Below are 27167 nucleotides of genomic sequence, written 5' to 3' on the forward strand. Positions count from 1 at the left end.
TTCAACAAAGGTGCTAAGACCATTCAATAAGGAAAGAGTAGTCTTTTCAACAAATGGTGCTGGGACAACTGGATGTCTACTTGCAAAAAAATGAAATTGGACACTTACCTAATAGCATATACAAAAATTAATTCCAAATGGATCAAAGGTGTGCATGTAAGAGCTAATACTGTAAAACTCTCAGAAGAAAACATAGGAATAAATCCTTATGATCCTGAGTTTGGCAAGCGATTTTTGGATATGGATATGATGCCAAAAGAGCACAGATAATAAATTTTTAAAAATATATATTGGATTTTATAAAAATAAAAAAAAACCTTTGTACTTCGAAGGACACTGTTAAGAAAGTGAAAAGACAATTCACAAAATGGGCCAAATGTGCAAATTATATATCTGATTGGGGACTTGTTTCTGGAATGTACAAGGAGCTCTCACAACTCAATAAGGAAAAGACAACCCAATAAAAAAATGGGCAAAGAATCTGTATAGATATTCAGTAGCAAAGAGATACAAAAGGCATATAGAAATATGTGCAACATCTCTCCTTATAAGAGAAATACAAATCAAAACCACAATGGGCTATCACTTCCTACTTACTAGGATGACTAGAATAAGAGATGTCAGATAACAGTAAGAGTTGATGAGGATGTGGAGAAATAGGCACTTCATACACTATTCAAGAGGAATGTAGAATGAGTCAGCCTCCTTGGAAAACAGGTGGTTCCCCAATATATTAAACATCAAGTTACCATACGACTCAACTATTCCACTTCTAGCTATATACCAAGAGAAATGAAAACACATGTCCACACAAAAACTTATACACAAATATTTAAAGTAGCATTATTTATTAATAACCAAGAGGTAAATAATCCAAATGTTCATCAACAGACAAATGATTAGACAAAATGCAGTATATCTATACAAAGGAAGATTTTTTAGCCATAAGAAGAATAGAGTATTGATACCTGTTAGAACTTGAATGAACCATGAAAATATTATGCTAAGTGAAAGAAGCTAGTCATAAAGACCTCGTATAATTCCATCCATATGAAAGTCCATAATACAGAAATTTAGAGTCAGAAAATAGGTGGTTGCTCAGGTCTGGGTGGAAGAGGCTAGGTAGGAGAGTAATAGATGAAGGATAAAGGATTGTCTGTGAGGTGAAAAAAATGTTTTGGAATTGACTATGATGATGGTTGCACATATCGGTGAGTATACTAAAAACTGCTGAAGTGTATGCTTTGAAAGACTTGTGTGCTCGTGTTTTATCTAAATAAAGGTGTTTTTCAAAAGCAGGTGAAGGTAGAAGGAAAATAGCAATAGAATTCTAATGTTATATTAGGGGATGTAGAGGTGGTAGTGGAAGGTTGTCTGTCCTTTATGGGAGTAGAGAGGTATGTTTCATCAGGAAACCAGACATAGAAACTTGTATATTGTAGATTTAAAGTTTTTGGCTTTGGAAATAGAGGCTAGATAATACCTTTAATTACCCACATGGACTTAGGCAAGTCATTTCATCTTGCTTGGCCTCATTTTTCATTCCTAAAACAAGGAGAGAGAGAGGAAGTATATCCTCTCTAAAGTTCAGCTAGCATAAAAATTCTCTGATTTGAAAAGCAAAGTAGATTTGCACAGGTGAAGACTTGACAGATATAGAATTTTATTTTATTTCTTTAAAGATATTATTATTTGAGAGAGAGTGTATGAGAAAGAGCACAAGCAGAGGGGATGGGCAGAGGGAGAGGGGGAAGCCGACTCCTGCTGAGCAGGGAGCCTGACTAGCAACTCCATCCCAGGGCTCTGGGATCACGACCTGAGATGAAAGCAGATGGCTAACGGACTGAGCCACCCAAGTGCCCTGATAGACATAGAATTTTAAAAAGAGAGTAAATAGTTTTTTGGTCTCTACCACATATATTGGGTTGTATTTACTACCTTTCTCAACTCTCTAGCTCCTCTGGGTATATATGGAGGCCTATTTGCCTAAGTGTAATCTTGGTTAGCTACATCTTATTAAATCAGTTTCCTAAAATGTATTCTATGGAACACTTAAGGGTCATGTAAAATTGGAATGCTTCTGAGAGCCTTTAATATGTTATGTACAATGTGAATCTTTAGGATGAGGAGATAGCATGCAGTTTTCACACACCTATTTGATCATGGAAGACTTTTTAAAATTTGCTTTTCCTTGAGTATCTTTAAAAAAGTAGGGTTATGTGTAATATACATTGAAAAATGCTAGAGCAGAGGGCTGGCCTTCGAAAACTCAAGATACTTCTCTTCCAAGGGGATTTTATATTTCAACTCCAGAATCTTAGAAAATAAGAAAATCATGAAGGCTCTCAGGATTAATTGATTAATTGTAGCATGCAACAAGTAGTGAGGGAGATATTTTGGGTAAACTGAGCCAGCTTGGTGCTTCTCAAATCATATTACATAAGATGTGGACTAGTTAGAGCAACTTGCCCTAGACTTCAAAACACATCCCAGATGAGACAACAGAAGTATAATCCTCAAATCTAGAAGAAATCTTAGAAAAGAGGCTGTGAGGTCATATGAGATCACTTGGGAATTTTTTTTTTTTTTTGAACTCTGTGGAGCTTTTGTAACATCATCAGCAAGGTTCATCATTATTATATGAGGACAATTTAGGGAGTATCTACAGAGCTCTCGAAGCTTTTGTTGGGCACTCCATTTTCACATAGCATTCACTTTTGTTAAGCCTCTACAGCTACAGGAGATCATCTACTTAACCTGCTGACAGTTAATTATTTCTGAGGGACTGTCTTCATAGAAAATGTGTAAAGGGCAACAGAGAGTGGAGTTAGCCCTGCCAATCACCTCTCCCACAGGCACACACAAATCGCTCAAACGGCTCTTGACCATTATTAGACAACTTCTAGTTATTTTGCAATTTGTCGCTGGAAATGGCCATTGACATTTACTTTTCAATCCTCCTTCTATTTATTTATGACCTTGCTCATTCAGCTTCTGTCGGGTATGTCCTCTCTCTTGAGTAGTCATTGAGTACCCAACCCTGGATGGCTATAGGAGAGGGGTGGAATGCTGGCCCTCGGAGGGCTTATCGTATTTGAGAGACAAGATAATATGTAAGTTTTACATTACGGATAACTCCAGAATTGTGCATTTTTAAACTCAGATAAAGAGTTTAGATTATTTTGCCTTAGAAGTTCAGAGCACAGGGGGTCCTCTTTGTCTTTCTTCAAGGTTAGTACAAAGACTGGGCATCTTTAAATTAGATTTATAATATTAGGAATATTAATTTTAGTTATGACACTGAGAAGCTAAATAACTTTGGGTTAGTTCTTCAATTACATTTTCTTTATTTCCAAAATGGGAACAATAATAGCTACCGTACAACACTGTTGGGTGACATATTATGAGAAGTAAACAGCATGGTGATATATGTAAGGCTTGCTAGATGTTTGTTGCATTGTGTGTTTCCTCCTAGTTTTTATTTGCTCTAAGGAATTTCCATTTATTCATTCATGTATATCTTTTAAAAAAGATTTATTTATTTATTTTGGAGAGAGACCGAGCGACCTTGCAGGGAGAGGGTCAGAGGGAGAAGGAGAGATAGAATCTTAAGCAGATTTCCTGCTGAACGTGGAGTCTGACATGGGGCTTGATCCCAGGATCCTGAGATCATAACCCAAGCTGAAATCAAGATTCAGTCACTTAATCCACTGAGCCACCCACGTGTCCCTATTCATTCATGTATGTATTGAACTTTTTTTTTTTTTTTAAGAAAAGGATACTATGCTAAAGAATTGCTATTATAGCAGAGTGGTCAAGGAAGACTTCTCTAAGGAGGTAGCATTTTGGTAGACCCTGGAAAGATGAATATAATGAAGGGGGGGAAGAAAAATTAAGGGGTGGCGGAAGACATTGTAGACAACAAAATACAAGTGAAAAAAGACTTAAGGTGAGAAAGAGCTTGGTATATAGGAAGAGCAGAGAGGGGCCGTGGGTAGCTAAGATTAGTGGTGATGTGCGTGTTGTACATGATATGCACTATGCCTGTGGAAAGACAGGTGGAGGTCAATCATCAAGTACCTTGTAGGCATGGCGAAGTATGGAAGCTCCAACAAGGAAGGGATTTTGTCTGTTTCACTCAATATTGGATCTCTAGCACCTAGAACAGTGCCTGTCATGGAAGGTAATCTGAAACACAGGTTGAATACATTTTATTCTAAGTGCAATTCTAAGTAATTATGTGTCATACTCTTTAAAACTTTATCTAGTTGCTATGTGAGGACTGGATTGTAACTTTGAATGGAATGGAACCAGGGGATGGAAGAAGTAGGGACTCCTGCAGTAGTTCAGGCGAGAGTCCGTGGTAGTTTGAAGTAGAGGGGTAGTAGGGAAGATAAGAAGTGGAGACATATGTGCTATGTTTTAGGGGTCAGATCTCCAGAACTTAGTATCAGATTGGATTTGGGCATGGTGGGGGAATTGGTGATACGTGCATTTCTATAGACGATGGAGTTTGGGAGAGGGGATTATGAGAGATTTAGCAGAGGGCGATTAATTGTACTATTTTGTACATGTTTGGTTTTGAGATGCCAGTAAGTGATGCAAATGGTGATGTCAAGATTTTAGCTGGGTATCATTTGTCTGGTACTTCATGAAGAGGTCAGGCACAGCATATACATTTTGATTTTACATGAGGTGATATTTAAAGCCACGGACTGGACGAGATCCGTGCAGAGAGTACAGATGCACCAGAGAAGATGTCCAGATGAGGCCTGGGAGCTCCAACACTTAAAGATGGGGTAGCAGTAAAGAACTGAGCACACACCTAGGTCTGGCATGAGATATGGGAGGAATGTTAGTGTGGTGTCACAGATGCTAGAATTTACAAGAGAAAACTGTTTCAAGCAAGAGAAGGGTCAACTGTATGGAGTATTCCTGAGAGGCATATAACATGTGGATGGGAGAGAGACCATTGCATCTGGCACCTGATTTTTGTGGCATTCCTCTTATATTCAAATTTTTATATTTTATTTGAAAAAATGGTATAACCACAGTATAAAACACACTGAAAATAAAGAGAAGTTCATTGGTACCTGTGACAAGAAAATTTTCAGTGGTTCCTATGGGAAGAGAGACAGATTGAGTGGGTTGAAAAAGGAGTGAGGATTCCTGGGGAGAGATGGCATAGTAAACAAATAACTAAATAACTATTTGTTTCTTCTTCAAGTCCCACTGAGAAGATGGTAAGCTTTTTCTTTTTAAAGGCATAAAGCCACAAAGCCTCCTAGATGCTGGTTAGAAAGGTAGACTTTCAGGGCCAGTCCAGCCTCATTGCCCCAGAATCTGAATTTTCCCAATATATTCTTCTGATTTGCTTATACATTAAAGTTTGAGAAGTACTGACTCGGCAGATTCTAGACAATGAACTCCTAAACCGATGTGATTTACCCTGTACAATCCCTAAAACACTCAGGAATTGGAGGCATTCGTGTCCCTAGAAGTGGGAGTGGGGAGGAAATAGGGTCAGGTGTCTAAAATAAGGAAGATTGGTAGAAAGATGAGTCAGCCTTCCTGCTTGGAGCAGTCAGGTAAGTGCTTCTGTTCACCTGAGCAAAACGACAAAGGTTAATTCTTTAGAGAAAGTAGAATTGATAGCTTCTGGACAGGAGGACCCCAGAGAATACTTATGATAGCTAAATGCTGAGATCCTAGTCCTTTTCCTTAGCTACCGGAATGCTGCTATAGGGCTTCACCTTTTGGGTAAGAGCTCGGGAAAGTCTTATCCAGGGAATTTGACCAACCCAAGAGGGAGATTTTTTTTTTTTTAGATATACATTTTTAAAAATTTTTTATTTATTTATGATAGTCAGAAAGAGAGAGAGAGAGAGAGGCAGAGACACAGGCAGAGGGAGAAGCAGGCTCCATGCACCGGGAGCCCGACGTGGGATTCGATCCCGGGTCCCCAGGATCGCACCCTGGGCCAAAGGCAGGCGCTAAACCGCTGCACCACCGAGGGATCCCAAGAGGGACATTTAGATACTGACTCAGCCATTTGTTTCCCTTCCTTCCTTCCTTCCTTCCTTCCTTCCTTCCTTCCTTCCTTCCTTCCTTCCTTCCTTCCTCCTTTGCTGTTTTTGCTCTTCCCCTGGAATCTTACTGGAGACCTCTGCTTCCAGGGCTACTTTGTAATTTTCCTATCTGGCTATCATAACTGTTTGTTCTTTTTTCCGTTGTCTCTATTATTTGTTTGGAGGAATCAGATGCCATTCCAAAACTGTATGTTCTTATTGAAGGAGGTCAACAGATTTTCACAATCAGGGTCCTGATAAGCAATTTTGCTACTGTATGTAGAATTTTAGGTGACCTCTTTGCTGTCACCATATTCTCATACTTGCTTTCGTTGCCTTTTCAGTTTGTTTTCTAAATTTAAAAAAGGTGTTTCTTGTTGCATTTTCCACTGTCTCTCCCCCACTCCCAATATATTTACTTACAGAAATTCTGCACAACTTGGTCACAAGACAAACACCAATTAAATGAAGGTTTCTTCCATTCCTGCCTTGACCACAAATTAGCTTTGGTGTGTATGTGGCAGTGGCAAGGGTGTGGACTGACTCTTAATACTTGCTCAGGCATTATCTGATGATGTCATGATCATTCTTTTTCATTCAGTTTGTTTTCTGTTTCTAAAGCTAACATAGGTTTGCAAAATGGTTTTAAATTTACACAAAAAGAAAATTGCTTACAAGTTCAAGAGCACTGAAGGATTCCTTCTCAGTGTTCCCCTTTTGCCAAAGTTGAAATTTTTAGGTTGTGTCATTTTTCAGAAGAGACATCTGGGCTTTGTTGAGACTAAGTCTATGTGATTATTACCAGATTTCAGACACTCAGCTTCTCTGGGGGAAGGCTGGAATACACAGTCTGCTGATTCATATACTCCTTTAACCTACTCTCTCCTGGTGACCACATAATAGTATTCATGAGCACAGTCGCTTTGGGGAAAATTATAAAGTTGGCAAAGAAAACAGTGCAGATTAAGTTTTCCCTTTTGGTGCCATTTTCCACCTTCTGTATTATTCTCTTCTATCTCAATTCAAAGGACATGATCCCTTGTATTTGCACAATTTGAAAACTTCCAGTCACATTTAAAATGGACATCTGTCAGTTAAACCTTACCATAAATTTGCTGGTGTTCTTTTGTCATTCTCTTTTATTTGAGGTCCATGTTCTCCTTGTAAAACAAAGCAAGGATTTTCTGACCTTTTAGAGATTAGACTGTTGTGGAAGTGGCCCTGCATAACTCCTGAAATCAACCCTAGGTGGTCAAAAGGGCAAATCTAGATGGGACAGACAGATGCCTATCTTTTCACCAACTTGCCTCTGGCATCAAACAGGCAAGCACCGTCTCATTGGCTTTTACTGGGCATTGATATCTTCCAGTTCGCACAATCTATGATTTCAGGTTGCAAGTTAAACAATTAATTGTCGAATGATCGAGTTTGCCAATGATTATTCTGGGCTCCCAGAGGGGATTTTGATTTTGGTGAAAGGGAGGAAAAATAGTATTGTCATTATTTCTTTGATGTTATTTGCTTTGAACAATTCCACGAGAATAGGCACCATGCCTCTTCTGTTGATTTCTTTTTCCTGAGAGCCCAGTATAGTGCCTTGCACAAATATAATCAAATATTTGCCAGAGAAAGAAAGCTTCATGAAAAATAAGCATCTTTGCTTTGGTCTCAAAATCTGAATAATAGTGAAATAATATACTTGATGTTGGAGAAGATAGTAGTATTTGGGTAAAGGATTAAAAGACGAATCTGGGAATACAAAGTAATGGATGAAGCAAAGAGTTAAGGAGATGAAAAATAAAAGAGGATAGGAGAGTTAATCTGAGGCCAAAATATGGAAGATCTTAATGTCAAACTTAGGACTTTTGTCCTGGATCTGGGTATTAGAGCCCACAGGGGAATGAAATGAGAGCACGAGCTCAGAGCAAAGAGCTGAGAGGGCAGAAGGCTGCAAGTATGGTAACCTATTCAGAAGCTGGTACTGGGAGATGGTGAGAACACATGCATAAAGGCAAGCCTGTCTTCCAGGGATGTGATCCATCATCTGAACCAAAATTCAGCAGACTTTATCAGAAGAGGCGGAGTATTTAAAAACTGAGGCCACTCCTGAAAAGTCTAATGCTCCAGGCTGTGGCTCTTCCATATGATGAGGCTTTCTTTTTTATTCCCTTCTTGTTTTGGGAGGACCATGGATGACATGTTCCATACCTTCTGTCAGCCCTTATTTATTGAGTTATAGTCATTGTTGGAGATGGGATTTCCCACAAATCTTTGTTTAAAACTCATTGCCAAACTGAAAACAAGAGAGAGAATTATCTGTGTGAAGTTTCCTGTGGTTCATTTCAAAACAAAACTGTCTACTGAGCCTAAAGGAACCCTGTTCAACCTGTGCCCCCCAAAACCCCACAACTGAAATCACAGGACTTTAGAAATTACACACCTGCTGGACTCTGAGACCTAGAAACAGCTTGCTGGCTTTGGGAAGTTTGGTGCCTATAGATGTTTGTCAAATCAAAGCCTTTTAGAATTGAATGAAACTTTAGCATCATTTTTCTTCAAGCTTCTACCAATCTCCCGATGACTTTTCTTTTTGATACCTTCTATTAATCGATCTCTTCATGTCACTTAAACTTAGATGAGCATTTTGGGCTCCTATTTTTTAGAGGTTTTCATCAAGCTTGGCATTAGGAAGATAGAAAAATTGGCTCATACTGTTTATTTTCCACTATTTCTGACATAGGATTCTGTGATAGTTCAGTGTTAGCTCTTGCTGAAAAGGTCTGGGGAGAAGGGATAAAAGAATGGACTCAAGCTTCTCCGAAGACTAAAAATATCATTGAGTTCAAGGCTATGGCAAGGGTTGGTTACTTTATTCTTTTTCTTTTTGGGGGGTAAGGGGGCTTCACTTGAAATTTTTCAGATCAGTTGGCATATTCCATATGAAAGAACAAGGTAATGGCTTGTTCAGGTCAGAGACACAAAACATGGTCTGAGATACTTCAGGGGGAGGTCAGATTAAGAACAAACATCCAGATCTCATTATAATCCGATTCTAAGCAATTAAAAATAATTACTCTCTTTCCTAGCTGACCTTGTGGGATATATAAGCTAGAATCTAGTCTAAATAAAGCTAAATTGGAGAGTTGAAATCTAACAGCTTAAAAATAAATAGTTCAATCAACCACAGTGACTAGATAACCCAATTAGTGGCTTTGGGGAAAGAAAATCAAAAGTTAAATGAATTTCCCATTTAATGTCAACATGTCTTACTTCTGAAGCTTAGGCTTCTTTGGTAGAGGACTTGGGTGAGGAAGGCCACCATTCACCTTTAGGGTAAACAAGGGACTTTATCATCACCAAGCTAGTGGAATTTTGCTGTCTCAAACCTCTACTCTTCAATTGCTGATAATGACTCTGTAAATTACAGCTCTCAGCCAATTCTCAGGGTAGAGTTCATCTTGTATTTGAAAGGATTCTTTCCTTGTGATATAATTTCTACTTTTTCCCTTTAAAGGTACCACACTGTATAGCTCTCCCTTTAGTCATTTTTTGGATTCCTCCATGGGGAATATAAATCTCCCTTACCCCCAGCCCAATTAAATTCCAAATGTTGGACATACACATACCATTTCTCACTAAAACAAGTACAAGATTTTGTTTCAAGAGAAGGGATTATCTATGCATTAGCATGAAAACTGTGCTGTTTGTTTCTTTAAAAGAAATATCTAAACAAGACAGTAGGAACCTCCGGATATGGGCACCAGGGGCAATCTGCACAGTGGGATGTTTGGTTTTGATATCCAGATAGAACTACAGTAATCAAAGTACATCTGGGGAACACAGGAAACCTCACATTCAGGGTTTAGAATCTGACCTTAATTGGCAAAAATTATATTTCTTTGAACATTGATGCCTGGCTTAAAGTGATTTTGTTTAGGCAATGTCATTTATCTTTTCAATATTCTTGTTAGATACAGAGAGGCAAGTATTATTACTTATGTCAGGAGAATTGAGTGATGTACTTAGAATACAGAATGTTCAACTTTTAACTTAGGAGACTTTGTTTCTGATCTTTGTATCTTTCTGAATAAATTAATGGATTCTAGAATGACATACAGGCATTTTCTTAAAACAAACACATAAAAAAGACAAGGAAAATAAGAAAACTATCAAATCCTATAGTAGTTCACCACAGGGAGAGCAATAATCATCTTTTATAAGAATCTTTTCCTTAGTACTGAGGAGCGGAGCAAATAAACAGATGTAATTCCCCCTGATTTATTGTATCATTTGTTCTACATGTAATTGAGGGCCAAGAACATACATTGCATTGAACCGGGAACAATAAAGAATAAAAAAGAAATTTTCATTGCAGTGGAGGAAATAGGACACACATGAAAAAATAAGGACAAAGGAAGATGAAGTGTGAGATGAACTGTACTAGCATTTAGATTAAATACAGATGAAGTAGTCAGAGAAGACTTCATCAAGGAGGCAACCTTGGAGCAAGATGATGATAATAAGTAGGTTGGATTTCAAGAAGCAAGAAGGAAGAAACTGAGCATAGTATAGACAGAAGGCATAACATGAAGACACAGGGAAGCAGAAATGCACAAACAGAGCTTAAGAGTGAGTCTGAGCTTTGCAGAGTTGAGAGCTCCTGTTGGCGAGCAGCGAGAAGCAGTTAGAAAAATGAGCCATCGGGTGATTTGAGTGGGGGAAATCATAACATGGTGGCAATGGTATTTTATAGAGAAAAATTCAACCACAGTGTGCAGGCTGGTTTGGAGAGGAGAGAGAAATTTGTTGAAAGGGATAGAGTAGGACATAATTATACAATCCTGGCTTTAGTTGTTCAGGGTCCAAACAGATGATTGCAGTAAAGAAAGAATACGTAATGGGGTGCCTGGGTGGCTCAGTTGGTTGAGCATCTGAATCTTGGTTTTGGCTCAGGTCATGATCTTAGGGTCTTGAGATCAAGCCCTGCTGTCCTGCTTTGGGCTCTGTGCTTAGCAGGGAATCTGCTTGAGATTCTCTCCCTCCCTCTGCCCCTCCCCTGTTGCATGCTCTCTGTCTCTCAAAAGAAATAAAATACTTTAAAAAAAAAAGAATTACTGGTAGTAATATGAAGAGAGTTTGTAAAACTGATTGGATGTGGGTAGTCAAGAAAGTGAGCCATCAATACTCAACAAATCAGAGTCAGGAGTGGTTTTACTAGTTTTATCTTTCCTTTCTTTACTTCAGTATAAGTAATAACTAGTTTCGAGTTTCCATGTGGCTATAATCTTTAAAACTTTCTTCTTCATGAGAACATACTACATACTTAAACAGCAGCTTCCCAGGCACAAAGCACTGAAAACCCCAGCCAAAGGTTTGTCTCCAGCTGATACTGAACACTGGAATGGGAGTCAGGAGTTTCAGGCTGCAGTTCAGACTCGACAAGGGATTCATTCTGGTGGCTGGGGTTGAATAGACCAGACTGTGGATTAGCCTTTCTGAAAACGTATTCTACAGAATATTAATCCCAGAATATGCTTTCAGAGAAAAAAAATTACACAATTAAATTTGTTTACAAACATCAGAAGCCCTATTTCCCTTTTGAAGATCACAGAACTTTATTGGCACAACAAAAGTCATCTCTTTTGGCATACAGTGCTGATAACATCCCTCCGAACTAAGGAAAAACTAGAGTAGCTCCTAGCTAAACAATAATCTAGGATTCTGGAAATAAGGTGAGTGATCTAAACCAAAGCAGCAAAACAAGAAATATAAGCCAGAGGGATAAAATAGAACAAAAAGTATATATAATTAGGTAATTAAAAGTAAGGCTGGTCATTTGAGATCACAAGGAGATACAGGAACTTGACATTGAAGAGAGGTGTGAATACAGGCAGCCTATGGTAAAATCTCAGTACAGATCTCTCTGTGTCAATGGAGACCACCAGTAGATGCTTTTCTCCTCTTCATATTATGGTCATCTGACCCTGCTGAAGAAAAAGATAGCTGCACCTGTACTGTCACTTAGAGCTAAAATTTCAGATTTTGAATGGGTGTTCGCATTCTCCTTAGAAATTGTAACTCCAGGAAGAATAAAGCAAGATCAAAGTGTCCTTTCTAGATCCACTGACTGCCTCCAATTGAAATGGAGTTTCTAGGGTAAGTCAGAAATCAAAATTCCTTTGACTGTGGTCAGAATGAAACTTCCCTGAGTTCTTGGCAAATACTGAAAGCCTAAAAGAACACATTTTCTTACTCAGAAAATAAGTGCACAGAGAGTAAGTGCTCCAGCCACTGGAGGGAGGCAGAAATTATTCTTATGTAAGTGGGACATTATAAACTATTTCAGAGTTACAAAGATCTCTATATTACTTGTTGAAAGCATTCTCATACCTATTGATTCACTTGGTCATCATGAATGCCCTCTGTGGTATTTTTTTTCCTAGTGTTTTACAGATGACAACAGCAACAACAGCCATTACCACTACCTGAGAGGCATTGCCCTGGGTGTTAGGTATTCATTGTCCCATATAGTCCTCGTGGCAACTCTTTGAGAAAGGCTTATACTACAATTTCCATTAAACACCCAAAAGCCCCTGTGGTACAGCAAGAAACAATGTCATAGCCTGGGTCTGAAACTCAGTCTCTTGGATTCTGAAGACTATACTATACCATCTCTGACTTGTCAAAAACAGTAAAAGGCCTGCTTGTGAACATTACCTTGGAATTCCCTCCATTCCTGACCCAGCTCACCTAGTTTAGTACTTTCTCTATGGTGCCATGTTTCAGGCTGCCTCAACCCTCAACCCTACTTAAGTCAATAAGATTTAGCTGGTTTTAGCTATAGTCTAAATGAGAAATGGGTAATCTATAGCCTGTGGGTCAAGGTGGGCCTGCCCTCTGTTTTTCTATGGCTCATGAGCTAAGACTACTTTTCACCTTTTACATTAAAAAAAAAAAAATCAAGACTATTTTGTGATATGCAACCGTTATACAAAATTCAAATTTCAGGGGCAAAAATTAAGTTTTGTTTGCACACAGCCATGCTTATTCACTTACGTTTTGTCTGTGGCAGTTTTCCTACAACTGTGACTGTTGAGTAGTTGCAGTAGAAACTTATGGCCCATAAAGCTTAAAGTATTTATTAGTGGATCTTAACTGAAAATGCTGACCTCTGGGCAAATTCTAAGGGACATTTTTGTTTGTTTGAAGAGCAACAAATGGAGGGAGTCAGAGGCTTTCATTATATACAGCATAGAGAAGAAGTAGGAACACAGGCTCAAGTTTGGATCCCAGCTCTGCCATCCAGGAGCCACAGGGCTGACAGTATCCAGGTTATTGAATATTTGGGCTCTTTGATTTGCCTCATTTGAAAAATAGAACATTGACACCAAACTTGCAGTTCTGTTGTGAACTTTTAATAAGGTATTATGTGTAAAGCTTCAGGCAAATGGTATTGACCCTTCAAGTAAATGGAATCTACTTGCCTGTTGGTGGTACCTTCCTGTTGCTTTGGTGTTAATATGTTCACGTGGCTGGGGAATTAGAAATCTCTAGCGATAGCTGGTGTATATATATAAAATGAAAGTGCTGCAAGGTAGATGGATTGATAGGATAAATTATACATGGTAAGATGTAGCAATTGTTTTCCCCTGGGTGAATCTGACAAACGATGATGCTGTGCTGTGTTGATGGATTAAGCAGTTATACTCAATGAAGCCCTGCTATTCCACCCACCTCCACCTGATATGATCATCATTAAAGCCAATACCCAAATGCAGAAGGCTGCAAGGTGAGTTAGAAATACTTAGCCATTTCATCTCTCCTCTGCCAGTGTTGCAGATAAACCCAATCCAATCCCTTTAAAAAACAAAAATAAATAAAAGTAATTGTGCTTTCATTTTAACTCAACATCTGAATTCTAGTTCACTTGGCATTTTATCTGCTCTTCCATGATGAACAAACCTCAAAAATATCCTCAAATAATTTTTTTTTTACATCTAACAACGAAAGCAATGTTTATCTTCTTTTCCTCTATATGCCCAGAAGATTGCAAAGCTAAACTCTAGAGTGGCCCAATTCACACTCTGTTAGTGAGTATGTAGAGAAAAGAATTTTCTCGAGACTAAATATCTGAGGACGTCTGGGTGGCTCAGTGGTTGAGCATCTGCCTTCGGCCCAGGGCATGATCCTGGAGACCTGGGATCGAGTCCCAAATTGGGCTTCCTGCATGGAGCCTGCTTCTTTCTCTGCCTGTCTCTCTGATGAATAAATAAACAAAATCTTTAAAAAAAAAAAAGACTAAATATCTGGGAGAACTTTAGTCCTCAAAACTCCCAAGCAACTGTATTCATTCCCAGGAGGGTTGGTGAGCGGGGAGGGAATGCCAGTGACAGGCAAATTCTTTCTTCTCCTTCTTCTTCTTCTTCTTCTTCTTCTTCTTCTTCTTCTTCTTCTTCTTCTTCTTCTTCTTCTTCTTCTTCTTCTTCCTTCTTCTTCTTCTTCTTCTTCTTCTTCTTCTTCTTCTTCTTCTTCTTTTTTAAGAATATAGAATTTTATCTTATTTTAGTTAAAAAAAATAATTGTACCACCAAATGAAGAAGTAGCTTTCTTTGGGGGAAGGTGAGAAGGGAGAAGGGGGGTGGGGTGGGGAAAGAGCAATAAGCCAAAGAAAAAGAACTTTTTATATTCATCTGTATAAACATATCCGCTAAGGCAAACGCAATCCCGGGCCAAGGCTGCTGCACTGGGGTCAGTACCTCCTAATTTCCGCAGGTTCTAAGGCCAAAAAATTAAAACCTCTGCAAACCCAACAGTTTTGTGGACTCTGGGGGCATTTTACTAAAATAGTTAATCAAGTTTAAAAAGCAGTGACATTGTCATGACACACATGGGAAGTTGCATAACCGCGGCCTCGACGGCCGTTCTCTTGTCTGGACGGGGTGACGGGCACAGTTCCACGACACGGCAACGGGCACGGCCGCGCGCACACGTGGGTGAGCACACTGGGGGCTGCGTGGGACCGGGCTGGTGGCGCAGCCCGTCTGGGGAGGGGCACAGGGAGGGCTGGGGTCCCCATGCTTGCTCACGTCCCATCGCTGCTGACGAGGCGGCACCTGTCACTCGGGGAAGGATGGCGCGAAGGGGCCGAGCGAGGCCCCCGGTCCCCACCGCCCGGTCCGCGCAAACCACTTAAAGCACCTCTTGGACGCGTCCCGGGGATCGGAGCCGGCGCTGGTTCCTTCCCGGCGCAGGGGCCAGTCCCTCGTCCCCACCCTGCTCTCCCCGGACCCCCGGGCGACCACGGAGCGGCCTCCCCTCCCACGATCCCTGGCGTGGCCGGCAGAGGGGGGCCCGTGAGGTAGACTGGCGCAGCTGCCCCCCACCCTGCCTGCTGGGGTCCCCCCGTGAGCGTCCTGGGTCCCTTTGCCAAGAGAGAAGCGTGCTGCCCCCGCCGCACCCCGCACCCCGCAAGCAGGAGGAGGCGGGGCTGGAGAGAACAGGTGGGGTGGGGAGCCCCAGTGCCTCTGATGGGCCCCTTAGGTCCCGCTCTGCTGCAGAGCTGGAGCCCCCCCCCCCCCCCAGTTCTCGCTGTCCGCCCTCCCCCAGTCTTGGAAGCGGCTGGGGGGCCCCAGGACAGGGGCGGGGGCGGGGAGGAAGGGAGTGTATGGAGGGCGGGTACCCTGACCCCCGGGCCCCGCCGGCCCCCCACCCCCGCGCCCAGCCAGCAGGGGCGGGCAGACTGGAGGCCAAGCCTGATCCTGGGCTCTGTCCAAGGGACCTACTGAAAACCCAGCAAGTCTGTGAACGCAGCCAGCTGAGGGGGGCCCCGGGCGGCCCGGCCCCTGCTCCCCCCGCCGTTCCCGAGGCCGGGCGCCAGCGCGGGCTCCTTGCCCTCCCCCGCCATCCCTGCGTGTCTCCTCCTTCTTTTTAAAAAGATTTTATCCATTTATTTGAGAGAGAGAGTGAGAGAGCTTAAGCAGGGGAGTGGCAGAGGGAGAAGGAGAGGCAGGATCCCCACCAAGCAGGGAGCCCAATGCGGGGCTTGACCCAGGACCCCGTAACCATGACCGAGCCAAAGGCAGAAGCTTAACTGACCAAGTCACCCAGGTGTCCCTCCTCTTCTTAGTTTTATGCACCTTTGTCCTCTGTGTATATACACTTAAGCTAAGGGTTCACCCAGAGCTACCCTCTGTCAAGCGTGACAAGCACACTTTCTCCTGTAATCTCCTTCTAGGTTGCAAAGTGCTGTTGAGCAGAGACATGTTTTAGTCATTGATATTAGGATGAATTATTTTTAAAAAATCATACTCCCCTCCCACACTATACACACCTACTCCCCGAGGTTTGGGGTTTGAGAATGGATTTTCTTCTTTTCCTTCCCCCCCTACTTCCCTCCTTTTCTTTCTTTCTTCATGTTTTCTCAGAGACTAGAAAAAAAATCTCATCTCATAAAGACATGTCAGAAAATAGATGGCCTAGTGCAGAAGGGGGTTTGGGATGGATGAATATCACTCTAAAATTAAATCTTGTTAGGGGTTGTCTGCTCCAGCAGTTAGTTGGCACTGCTTGGCTCATCGGAAAACATCAGAAGAAGTAGAGAGGTGGAAATGGTTATGTTTGTGAGGGAGCTCTATCTTTTAGTATGAACAACAACCCAACCAAAAAAGCTGTATTAAAGCCCTTTAGAAGTGAGGAACCTGAGGTTCAGAGGGGTTAAGCAATTATTCAAAGTTGCTTAGGAGCAAGTGACTTCTTACAAGATTTCAGGTGCATTGACCTTCTCCTGTTTTTGTAGTGACTTAATAGACCAGACTGTGCATAGGCACATTCTTCCCCGTAATCAGGAATAGTTGTCTCATTGGAAACAGTGTAGACAAAATGCAGAGCTGACTGGTTATTTTCCCTGCCACTGCAGCCACCTCTGGATAGACAGGACTTGAGATGTCCAGGGGAAAAGGATCAAGCACAACTAACCAGTGTGTAACCATGTTTGAGTGTAGCTCTGGTAATTGTGAACTAAAAAGATGACCATACTCTGTAGTCAAATAAGAGTCGTCCTTGGCTTTATGAGACCAAGAGTGAAACAGACCTCCAGAATAGTGGCTTCTATATAAAATCCTTGTAATAAATACAGTGACTATATCTGCAACTTCTGAGCCTAACAACTTGCTAGTTCTTAGGGGGAAGTAGTAATTGGACAATCAGAATTAGGGTTTGGGGGAAAGAACGTAGGCTATGAGTCAAAAGGCTTGATTTCTAGTTGTGGCTGTTCCTTGACTCTGTAAGAGTTTGGGCAAATCTCTTGACTCTCCAGACCCCAGATTCCTCATTTGCAAAATGAAGAAATAGAGTGAAATGATGTCTAAAATCTTGTCCAACGCTCAGTCTATAAACTTCCTATTAAAATAACCAGTGAAATTCTAACATTGTGAATTGTATTTCCCAGCTATATGAAAGAGTATGCTATATATTTTCCTGCTCACTCTGTCTCTCCCTTTCTTTCTTCCATTTTCCACACTTTGTCCTCTCTCCTCCAGCCCCATTTCCCCAGGAAACAGAACCTCAGTTCGGGTATTATTTCCTGATGCCTCCAAAGCAACAGTGATTCGTGCCTTCTTGAAATTCATTGTCCTTAGGAGACGTGCTGTATATGCCTCTTAAATCACAACTGTCTTTCTGCCTCCAGTTCCAGGTCTTCAAAGTTTCCAGTTTTTCTTAGTTTTACTTTTCTGGTTTCACCAAAGACCGTATGGAAGCCAAGAGCAAATGTGTTGAAAAGACTCAAATACCTTCTTTTTCTCTTTGCTTTCCCCACTGCCCTTTCCTGGCGGCTGCTGAGACAAACTCTCACTAAGATCTTGGGAGAGCTGCAAGCAGGGTGTTAGGCTGGGGAGTTTGTTTTACTTAACTATTTCTGCCCTAACCAAAGGCTTATCAGTCTAAATGTGAAAATAGTAATAGCACACAACTCACAAATGCCAGCCCCACCATTGTTCCCGCTGCCTCTGATACTCACAGTTCAACGGCATTCCTGGGGAGGTCAGAGGGAATTTCTGTCACCTTGCTCTCTTGGCAGAGGAAAACCCTGTGAGAGCAGTGACAGATCCGATGATGACATCCTGAGCCTAAGCTCAGGAATGCCAGCGAGAAGACCAGGAGCAAGGCCATACTTATTCATCCATCCACCTGCTTTCTTCCTGCATCTGCAGAGAAAAATCTCCCCAGATTTCAGAAGCTCCACACAGCGCCCTTATGAGAAGAGATCTACCGGGGTCACATGACCCACCAGGGGATATGTGTGTGTGTGTGTGTGTGTGTGTGGCCACTTTCAGACAAATAGCAAAATTCTTGTGTGCCAGTAGTGACTTCCGGGGCAAGATAAGCTACGCCCTTATCCTTCTCTATTGGATTTCTTCCACCCTGACCCAAGGAAGCCAGCAAATAGAACTTTGATGTGTGTCTGGAACTATTTACATTAATTATACTGTAGACGTGTCCCTGCTGATCACTATTCTCTTTTCAAGAAAGCGACATGATTGACTTTCTCCAGAAAAGACATGACTCACATATGATGCGAAATACCAGTAAGAATGTCACTTAGTGAGGGGTGGGGACCCATTTCCAGTCTTGGCATCCACATCTTTCTCCCTCCCATAAAACTGAAACGTCTGGGTCGTAGTCACAAGTCCTCTTTCTTGCCCTAACTAATAACTAAAAATGGTGTTGCTTAGAAGACAGGTGGGTGGGCTAGTGAGCCCTGGGCAGATATCCCCAGGTAGCAGGCACCTCTGAAGGGGCATCCACAGAGACAATTGACTTCTCTGAGTGATTTGAGGAACGGGCTGTCTTTTCAGTTGAATTTAGGGGACATTAGCAGTGCACCCTCTGTTGTGGATCCTTTCAGTCTTCTCTCATTTTCAGGCTCAGAAGATTGCCTCTGCCTTTGGGACATTGGCACAAATGAATTTATCTAACCTGTGCTTTTAAGTACATTTTAAATGGCCCCTGTAGGTGAGAGTCCCGGCACTTTGGCATTCTCAGTTGGCTGGACGGTACAGGATCTGGAAATGTTTGGTGACGTTTTCAGTAAAGTGGCCTTCTACTTCCAACTCCAGAATCTATGATGATGATTATTTATTTATTTATATTTTTTAAAGATTTTATTCATGAGAGACAAAGGCAGAGACATAGGCAGAGGGAGAAGCAGGCTCCATGCAGGGAGCCTGATGTGGGACTCGATCCCGGGTCTCCAGAAACATGCCCTGAGCCAAAGGCAGGTACTCAACCGCTGAGCCACCCAGGTGTTCCCTCTATGATGACTTAAAGGCAGAATATTCTCTAAGATCCTGTGTACAATTTATTATTAGTTTCAACACTATCTTTAAGTAATTAGTTGCATAAGATTGAGTTAGGTGAAAATACTAAACATGTATATATTTTTCCTTCTCCTCCCTCCCTCTCCCCTACCTCATTGAAGAATAATGACTTACAATGAAAGGATTAAATTATCTTTAAGGGAAAAAACAGGAGCAAGTGACTTTTAGGGTAAAATTGTCCCCTAGCTTTTTCTGGGAGCAACTGCTTCATTTTAATTCCAGTACTGGAAGATCAGGGTAGTATTTATGTGGACTTTCTATGGATCTATTTTGCCTAACACGAATAGTTAAATTATTATACTCAACAATATCGATCCACAGAATAATAGTCTTTCAGGTATGGAAGGGCTTAAATGCAATCACCCAACTAATGCTTAAGTTTACTCTAAAATATTCACAGTAATTTAAAGGGATTTACCTACCTATGCTTGACTAACTCCAGTGACAAAAAAAACCCAAAAACTCATTACCATTTGAAACTCCCACCCATACCCCTGCCTGACAAATCTCCACTTAGATTTGTAGAACTCCAATTGTAATTAAATTAGACCTTCTATAACGACCACAAATCTTTTTAAAATTGCGATTTTGATTTTAAAACTATGTTATATTCACAACTCCTAGAAATATAACTATAAATAAATATAACTTATTAAGCAAAATAATAGAATAGAACCATGCCACTGCATCTATTTACTTGCTCCTTTCAATTTTCTCTGATGTTTCTATGCCTGGAAGTGACCACTAATGTGAATTTTGTATTTAATATTTTTAAAAATTTTATCACCAAAGTATGCATCCGTAAACAATGTATTATGTGATTTTGCTTGTTTTCTAATTTTATACAAATCATATCAGCCTTTAAGTAGTGTTTTGTCACTTGCCGTTTTAAACTAATTTGACATTTTTTCTTTTCATATTTTTAAGTTTAAATTCAATTAATTAACATATAACTTATTATTAGTTTCAGAGGTAGAGGTCAGTGACTCATCAGTCTTATATAATACCCAGTGTTCATTACATCACATGCCCTCCTTAATGTCCATCACCCAGTTACCCCATCTTCTCCTTCCCCTCTGGCAACCCTCAGTTTGTTTCCTATGGTTAAGAGTCTCTTATGGTTTGTCTCCCTTTCTGATTTTGTCTCGTTTTATTTTTCCCTCCCTTCACCTGTGATCCTCTGTTTTGTTCTAACTACTTTTTTAAGAACCACTCATTTAGGGTAGCCCCCGTGGCTCAGCGGTTGAACGCCGCCTTCAGTCCAGAGAGTGATCCTGGAGACCCAGGATGGAGTCCCAGGTCAGGCTCCCTGCATGGAGCCTGTTCCTCCCTCTGCCTGTGTCTCTGCACACTCCTGCCCACTCTCTGTGTCTCTCATGAATAAATAAATAAATAAAATCTTAAAAAATAATACAACTATTAAAAAAGAACCACCCATTTACTGTGTTATATGTAGCTGTAGTTAAGTATTTTTCATTACCTATAATATTCCACTGTACAAATTTGCTACAATTTATGTCTTCATTTTTATATGATCTCTCTCTATCCCATGGTCAGAAAAATATTGTTTTGTTTTTTCTAAAAATTTTATAGTTTTGCCCTGCACATTTAAGTCTTAAATGTGTTTGATAGTGATAATCGTGTGTAGTATATGAATCAGGAACTGAGTTTAAGTGTTATCCAATGACACAGGGTTTTTATTCACATGAGTAAACAATTATCCCAGAAGCATTTATTGAATAGGCCCCTTTCCCCTCTTATCTGTAAAAACTATTTTTCTTATATCTCAGTAACTATTTTGCGTTTAAGCTCTTTTATAGTCCATTGGCCTTTTTATCTACCACCTGTGCTATACTTAATTACTTGAAATGTAAGTTTTGATATGTTTTGATATATATTGTAAGAAAATACCTTTCTCTTATTTCTTATAGTAGTATCTTGCCTATTTTGGACCTTGCTTATTCCATATGAGTTTTAGAATCAGCTTATTGAATTTCTTGAAAAAACTCTGATAGAGTTTTCTTTGGAATTATGTTGACTGTATAGATTAATTTTGAGAAAAATTGTCACCTTGAAGATATTAAGTCTTCCTATCCCTAATTGTGGTTTATTACCATTTTTCTGGGGCCTTCATTGGTGTCTTTCAATAAAGTTTTATACTTTCTCTATAAAGGTCTTAATATCTTAGTTATTTCTAGGTAACATTTACATGTCTTTTGCTATTGTAAATAATACCAATATTTAAAATAACACTTAATGTTGGTTATCACATTGTGAAAATGCAATTGACTTTGGAATATTTATTTTATACCTAATTACTTTGCTACATTTCTATATGGAATATCAGTCACATCTAAACAATCATATATATAATAGGTGTATTATATATGTAATATGTATATATGAGTCTATTTCTTCTTTAATTTCTTCCTTCCTCCCTCCATGTTCTTCTTTCTCTCTCTCTTTCCCTCTGCTTTTAGTATTTTCTTTGAAATATTTTTAAGACAATTTTATATCTGTCCCTTTTTATTGAAGTGCAATTGACACACAGTGTTACATTAGTTTCAGGTGTATGACATGATTCAACAACTCTGTATGTCATACTACGCTTACCATAGTTGTAGCTGCTATCCTTGACAACACTTGTTAGCTTTTGTCTTTTTGATACCAGCCATTCTGATAGGTATAAGGTGATATCTCATGGTGGTTTTGATTTGAATGATTATTAGTAATGCTGAGCATATTTTCATGTATTTATTGTGTATGTATGTCTTCTTTGGGAAAAGATCTAGTCAATTCCTCACCCATTTTTTTAATTGGATTGTTTCTTTGGTGTTGGGTTTTATGTTTTTAAAAAATATATTTTGGATATTATCCTCTTAATTGAATATATCACTTACAAATGCATTCTCCCATTCAGTACAGTTGCCTTTTCATTTTTTATGGCTTTCTTTGCTGCACAAAAGTTTTTTATTTTGACATAGTCCCAATATTGTATTTTTGCCTTTGTTTCCCTTATCTGAGAAGAGTTACCTAGAAAAATGTTGCTAAGGCTGATGTCAAACAGATAGATTACTGCCTATGGTTTCATCCAGGAGTTTTATGGTTTGGGGTCTCATATTTAGGTCTTTAATATGTTTTGAGTTTATTTTTGTGTACGGTGTTAGAAAGTAGTCCAGCTTCATTCTTTTACATGTAGGTGTCCAATTTTCCCAATACCATTTATTGAATATACTTTTCCTCCATAACATATCCTCTTTTATCATAGATGAATTGACCATAGAAGTGTGAGTTTATTTCTGGGATCTCTATTCTGTTCCATTGTTTTATGTGTTTATTGCGAGCCAGGATCATACTGTTTTGATTATTATAGCTTTGTAGTATAGCTTGAAACCTGGAATTGTGATACGTCCAGCTATGTTCTTTTTTCTCAAGATTGTTTTGACTATTTGGGGTCTTTTGCCGTGTTTCCTATACTTTTAAGACTATTCCTTCTAGTTCTGTGAAAAATGTTACTGATAATTTGATAGGGACTGCACTGAATCCATAGATTGCTTTGGGTAGTGTGGATATTTTAGCAACATTAATTCTTCTAATCTATGATCATAGTATATATTTCATTTGTGTCATCTTCAGTTTCTTTCATTAGTGTTTTATACTTTCCAGTGTACTGATCTTTCACCTCTTTATTCTTTTTGGTGCAACTGTGAATAGAATTGTTTTCTTACCTTCTTTTTCTGTTACTTCATTAGTAGTGTATAGAAACACAACATATTTCTGTATATTAATTTTGTCCTCCAAATTTATCGAATTCATTTATTAGTTTTAATAGTTTTTGAGCTTTTAGGATTTTTCTATATATATTATCATGTCATCTTCAGATAGTGACCAGTTTTACCTTACCAATTTGGATGCTTTCTCCCCCTCCTCTCTCTCTCTCTTTCTTTCTCTCTCTTTTCTCTTTCTTTGGTCTGATTTCTGTGACTAAGATTTCTGGTTCTATCTTGAATTAAAGTGGTGAGAATGGACATCCTTGTCTTTTTCCTGATAAAAGAAAAGCTCTCAGCTTTTCACCATTGAGAATGATGGTAAGTATGGGTTTTTCATATGTGACTTTTATGATGCTGAGTTATGTTCCCTCTAAACCCACTTTGTTGAGAATTTTTATCATGAATGGGTGTTAAAATTTGTCAAATACTTTCTCTGGGCCTATTGAGATGATTATATTATTTTATCCTTCATTTTGTTAATGTGGTGCATCCCATTGATGTGTGAATATTGAACCATCCTTGAATCCCTGTAATAAATCTCATTTGATCATAGTAAATGATCCTTTTAATGTATTGTTGAATGTGGTTTGCTAACATTTTGTTGAGGATTTTGCATCTGTGTTCATCATAGATATTGGACTGTAGTTTTCTCTTCTGGTAGTGTCTTTGTCTGATTTTGGTATTAATGTTATCAATATTTTAGTATTCTCCTTAAAATTATTTTATTTTATTTTTTAAAGATTTTATTTATTTATTTATTCATGAGAGACACAGAGAGAGAGAGAGAGAGAGAGACAGAGACAGAGACAGAGACATAAGCAGAGAGAGAATCAGGCTCCCTGAGGGGAGCCCAATGTGGGACTTGATCCTGGGAATCTGGGATCATGCCCTGAGCCAAAGGCAGATGCTCAACCACTGAGCCACCCAGGTGTCCCTCTTTAAAAGTATTTTAAAAAAATATCATACCTATTAAAAATCTTTAAAAAAATATCTTGTACTGTGTATTTCTGTCCATTTTTTTATATTGACCAACACAGCCAGAATTTTCTCTATTTTATTAATCCTTTCAAAAGACTTACTTTTGCGGGGATCCCTGGGTGGCTCAGTGGTTTAGTGCCTGCTTTTGCTGATGTCCTTATTTTCTTTCTACAATTTTTGTTCTTATTTCCCTCCATTTTTGGTTTGCTCTGTTTTTTTTTTTTTTTTTTTACCTCCTATTTGATGTCAGTTCATTAGTTTTCCAGTCTTCTTCTAATATATACACTTGGGCTGTAAATTTCTCTGTAATCCTTGTCTTAGCTCTATTCTACAAATACTATTAGGTAAATTTTTCCTTATAGCTTAGTTCTAAATATTTTTCAATTTTCAATTTGATTTCTACTTTGGCACATAAGTAAATGAGATGCATTCTTTTAAAATTTATGAACTACTAGAAAGATTTAATTTTATCTCTTTGTTATTGACCTCTAATGTAATTGTATAATAGAGAATGTGGTCTATGTTGGTTTTTTCCCTCAAATGTGTTGGTACTTGTTTTATGACTTAGAATAGGTGATTTTTGTAAATATTCAGTGTGAACGTGAGAAGAAGCAATATTCTCTATTTACTTATTGACAAGTTCTGTATTTGTCCCATAAGTCCAAAATATTCTATATATTTACTAACATTTTAAGTTTTAATTTATCTAGTTGAGGAATTTCAGTTGATATTTCATGGGATGGCAAAACTTGTCCCTGTATCCTATCAATTTTTCTTCATGCATTTTTTTTTTAAGATTTTATTTATTCACGAGAGACACAGAGAGAAAGAGAGGCAGAGACACAGGCAGAGGAAGAAGCAGCAGGGTCCAGGCAGGAAACCCCATGCGGGACTCCATCCAGGGACCCCAGGATCACGCCCTGAGCCAAATGCAGACCCTCAATCACTGAGCCACCCAGGCTCCCTCTTCATGTATTTAAATGCTGTTTGGGGCTTGTAAGTTAAGAGTGGTATACCCATTTTTCTTTCTTTCTTTCTTTTTCTTTCTTTCTTTCTTTCTTTCTTTCTTTCTTTCTTTCTTTTCTTTCTTTCTTTCTTCTTTCTTTCTCTTTCTTTCTTTTTTTTTTTTTTTTAAGATTCTATTTCTTTATTGATGAGAGACAGAGAGAGAGAGAGAAAGGCAGAGACATAGACAAAGAGAGAAGCAGGCTTCATGCAGGGAGCCCAATGTGGGACTCGATCCCGGGACCCTAGGATCACACCCTGGGCCAAAGGCAGGCGCTCAACTGCTGAGCCACCCGGGCGTCCTGAGTGGTATACCTGTTGAGTTGAAACTTCTATCACTTTATAGCATCTTACTATATTCATAATATTTTCTGTTAAGGCCAGTTTTATCTGATATTAATATAAATATACCAGTTTCTCACTTGACAAATATTTTTTAGTATATTTTTTCTACCTTTGTGCTTTCAACCTTTATGTCATTATGTTTTAGGCATATCTGTTATAACTACTTATCAACTGGATTTTGTGTTTTAATCCATTCTTAAAATCTCAAGAGATAACCTTAATAATTTAATATTTATTTTAGTGATCAACCTATATGGATTTTTTCCTACCATGTAACTTTTTCTTTTGTTCTAATTTTATATCTTCCATTTTCTCTCGTCTTTTGTTGAAATTTGTGTGTTTGCTTTCTTTATTACTGTTGTTTTATTTCATTGTCTTATTATATTCTGTTCCATATATATTTGGATATTACATATTCTCCTTACAAGTTTTAATACTTCCAAATTTTTACCTTATGCCTATAGTTTTACTTAAAAAGTTTAATTTTATCAATATCCCTAATGCCCTCCTGAAAAATGCAGGGATTTTAAATGTTTAAGCCTACTCATGGGCTAGATAAAATGTAATTATTTTTGCCCAATATTTTAGTTCTATCATTATTATCTATCCTTATTATCTAATGAATTTAGTACTTGCTTAGATTCTCTGCCACTTTGGACCATGTCATTGGAGCTCCAAGGGAGTCTGTTTTATTCTCACTTGCCTTTGTGGATACTGTGTTAGAAAGCGTTGAGAAGCATTGCTTATGACCAAATATAATCTCTTTTGAAATATAAGCCTTAAAATAGTTGAAGACGGCTATTTTCAGTGATAAGCTGGCAAATGTTTCACAATCAACTTTCTAGAAATAAAAAATCCTTATTTGTTGTATTTGTTAATTCTGTGGTATAAATTCTCTTACTATAGATTATATCAAGCTACCAGAGTGATAGCAGTCAGTAAATACCTGTAAAATACCTGAACATCTATTCACCTGCTCTTTTTTTTTTAAAGATTTAGTTATTTATTCATGAGCGGCAGAGAGAGAGAGAGAGAGAGAGAGAGACAAGCAGAAGGAAGCAGGCTCCCTGCAGGGAGCCCGACGTGGGACTCAATCCCGGGTCTTTCAGGATTATACCCTGGGCTGAAGGTAGCGCTAAACCACTGAGCCCCCCGGGCTGCCCTATTCACCTGCTTTTATGAGCTGGTAAGAGATGGTCCTAGCACATCCTTGGCTATTTTGTACCTCTTGAATCGTCTTCTTGTCAGGATAATCCCCAGTTCTTACAGCCTTCCTTATTCGGCATAGCTTTGCATGTGCTGCAGTTTATCCAGATCTTCACTTTAGAAAAATCTCTAGCATGGGCTGCTTTACCTCAGTGGCTGAAGCCTAAAGTGCTGTTCTGGGTTGTTTAGCACCATCATGAGTTCTTTGAGCTCTATGAATATCTGGGCAGAAAGGAAATGTTTTAGGGTGTGAATATATATGGCATGGTCTCAGAAGCAACTCTCTGGTTTGTACTCTTCTAAAGTGAAGAGAGATGGCTACTTATATCTTAATCAGAGGAGTGAGCATAACAGTTGTGGCAGCAATGTTTGGCAGTGGTATTGGAGACAGAAGGGAAAGTCCTCCTCTAATACAAAAT

The 27167-nt window shown here is 39.2% G+C and overlaps 1 protein-coding gene across 7 annotated transcripts in view; it reads right to left on the reverse strand.

Annotated features, from left to right (window-relative positions):
• Positions 1 to 18417, reverse strand: part of FSHR (follicle stimulating hormone receptor) — a 173800-nt gene extending 155383 nt beyond the window's left edge. For 3 of the 7 annotated variants that reach the window (XM_072768302.1, XM_072768301.1, XM_072768298.1), the window contains exon 1: positions 18085 to 18416. In XM_072768302.1, the coding sequence (XP_072624403.1) occupies positions 18085 to 18236 (152 nt within the window). In that variant the 5' untranslated portion in view covers positions 18237 to 18416. Of the gene's footprint in view, positions 1 to 18084 lie in introns of all 7 variants that reach the window. The other 4 variants (XM_072768305.1, XM_072768303.1, XM_072768299.1 and 1 more) reach the window with 3 other exon arrangements.
• Positions 18418 to 27167: the final 8750 nt, after the last annotated feature.

Source organism: Canis lupus, chromosome 11 (assembly GCF_048164855.1).
Source record: "Canis lupus baileyi chromosome 11, mCanLup2.hap1, whole genome shotgun sequence".
Classification (NCBI taxonomy): Eukaryota; Metazoa; Chordata; class Mammalia; order Carnivora; family Canidae; genus Canis; species Canis lupus.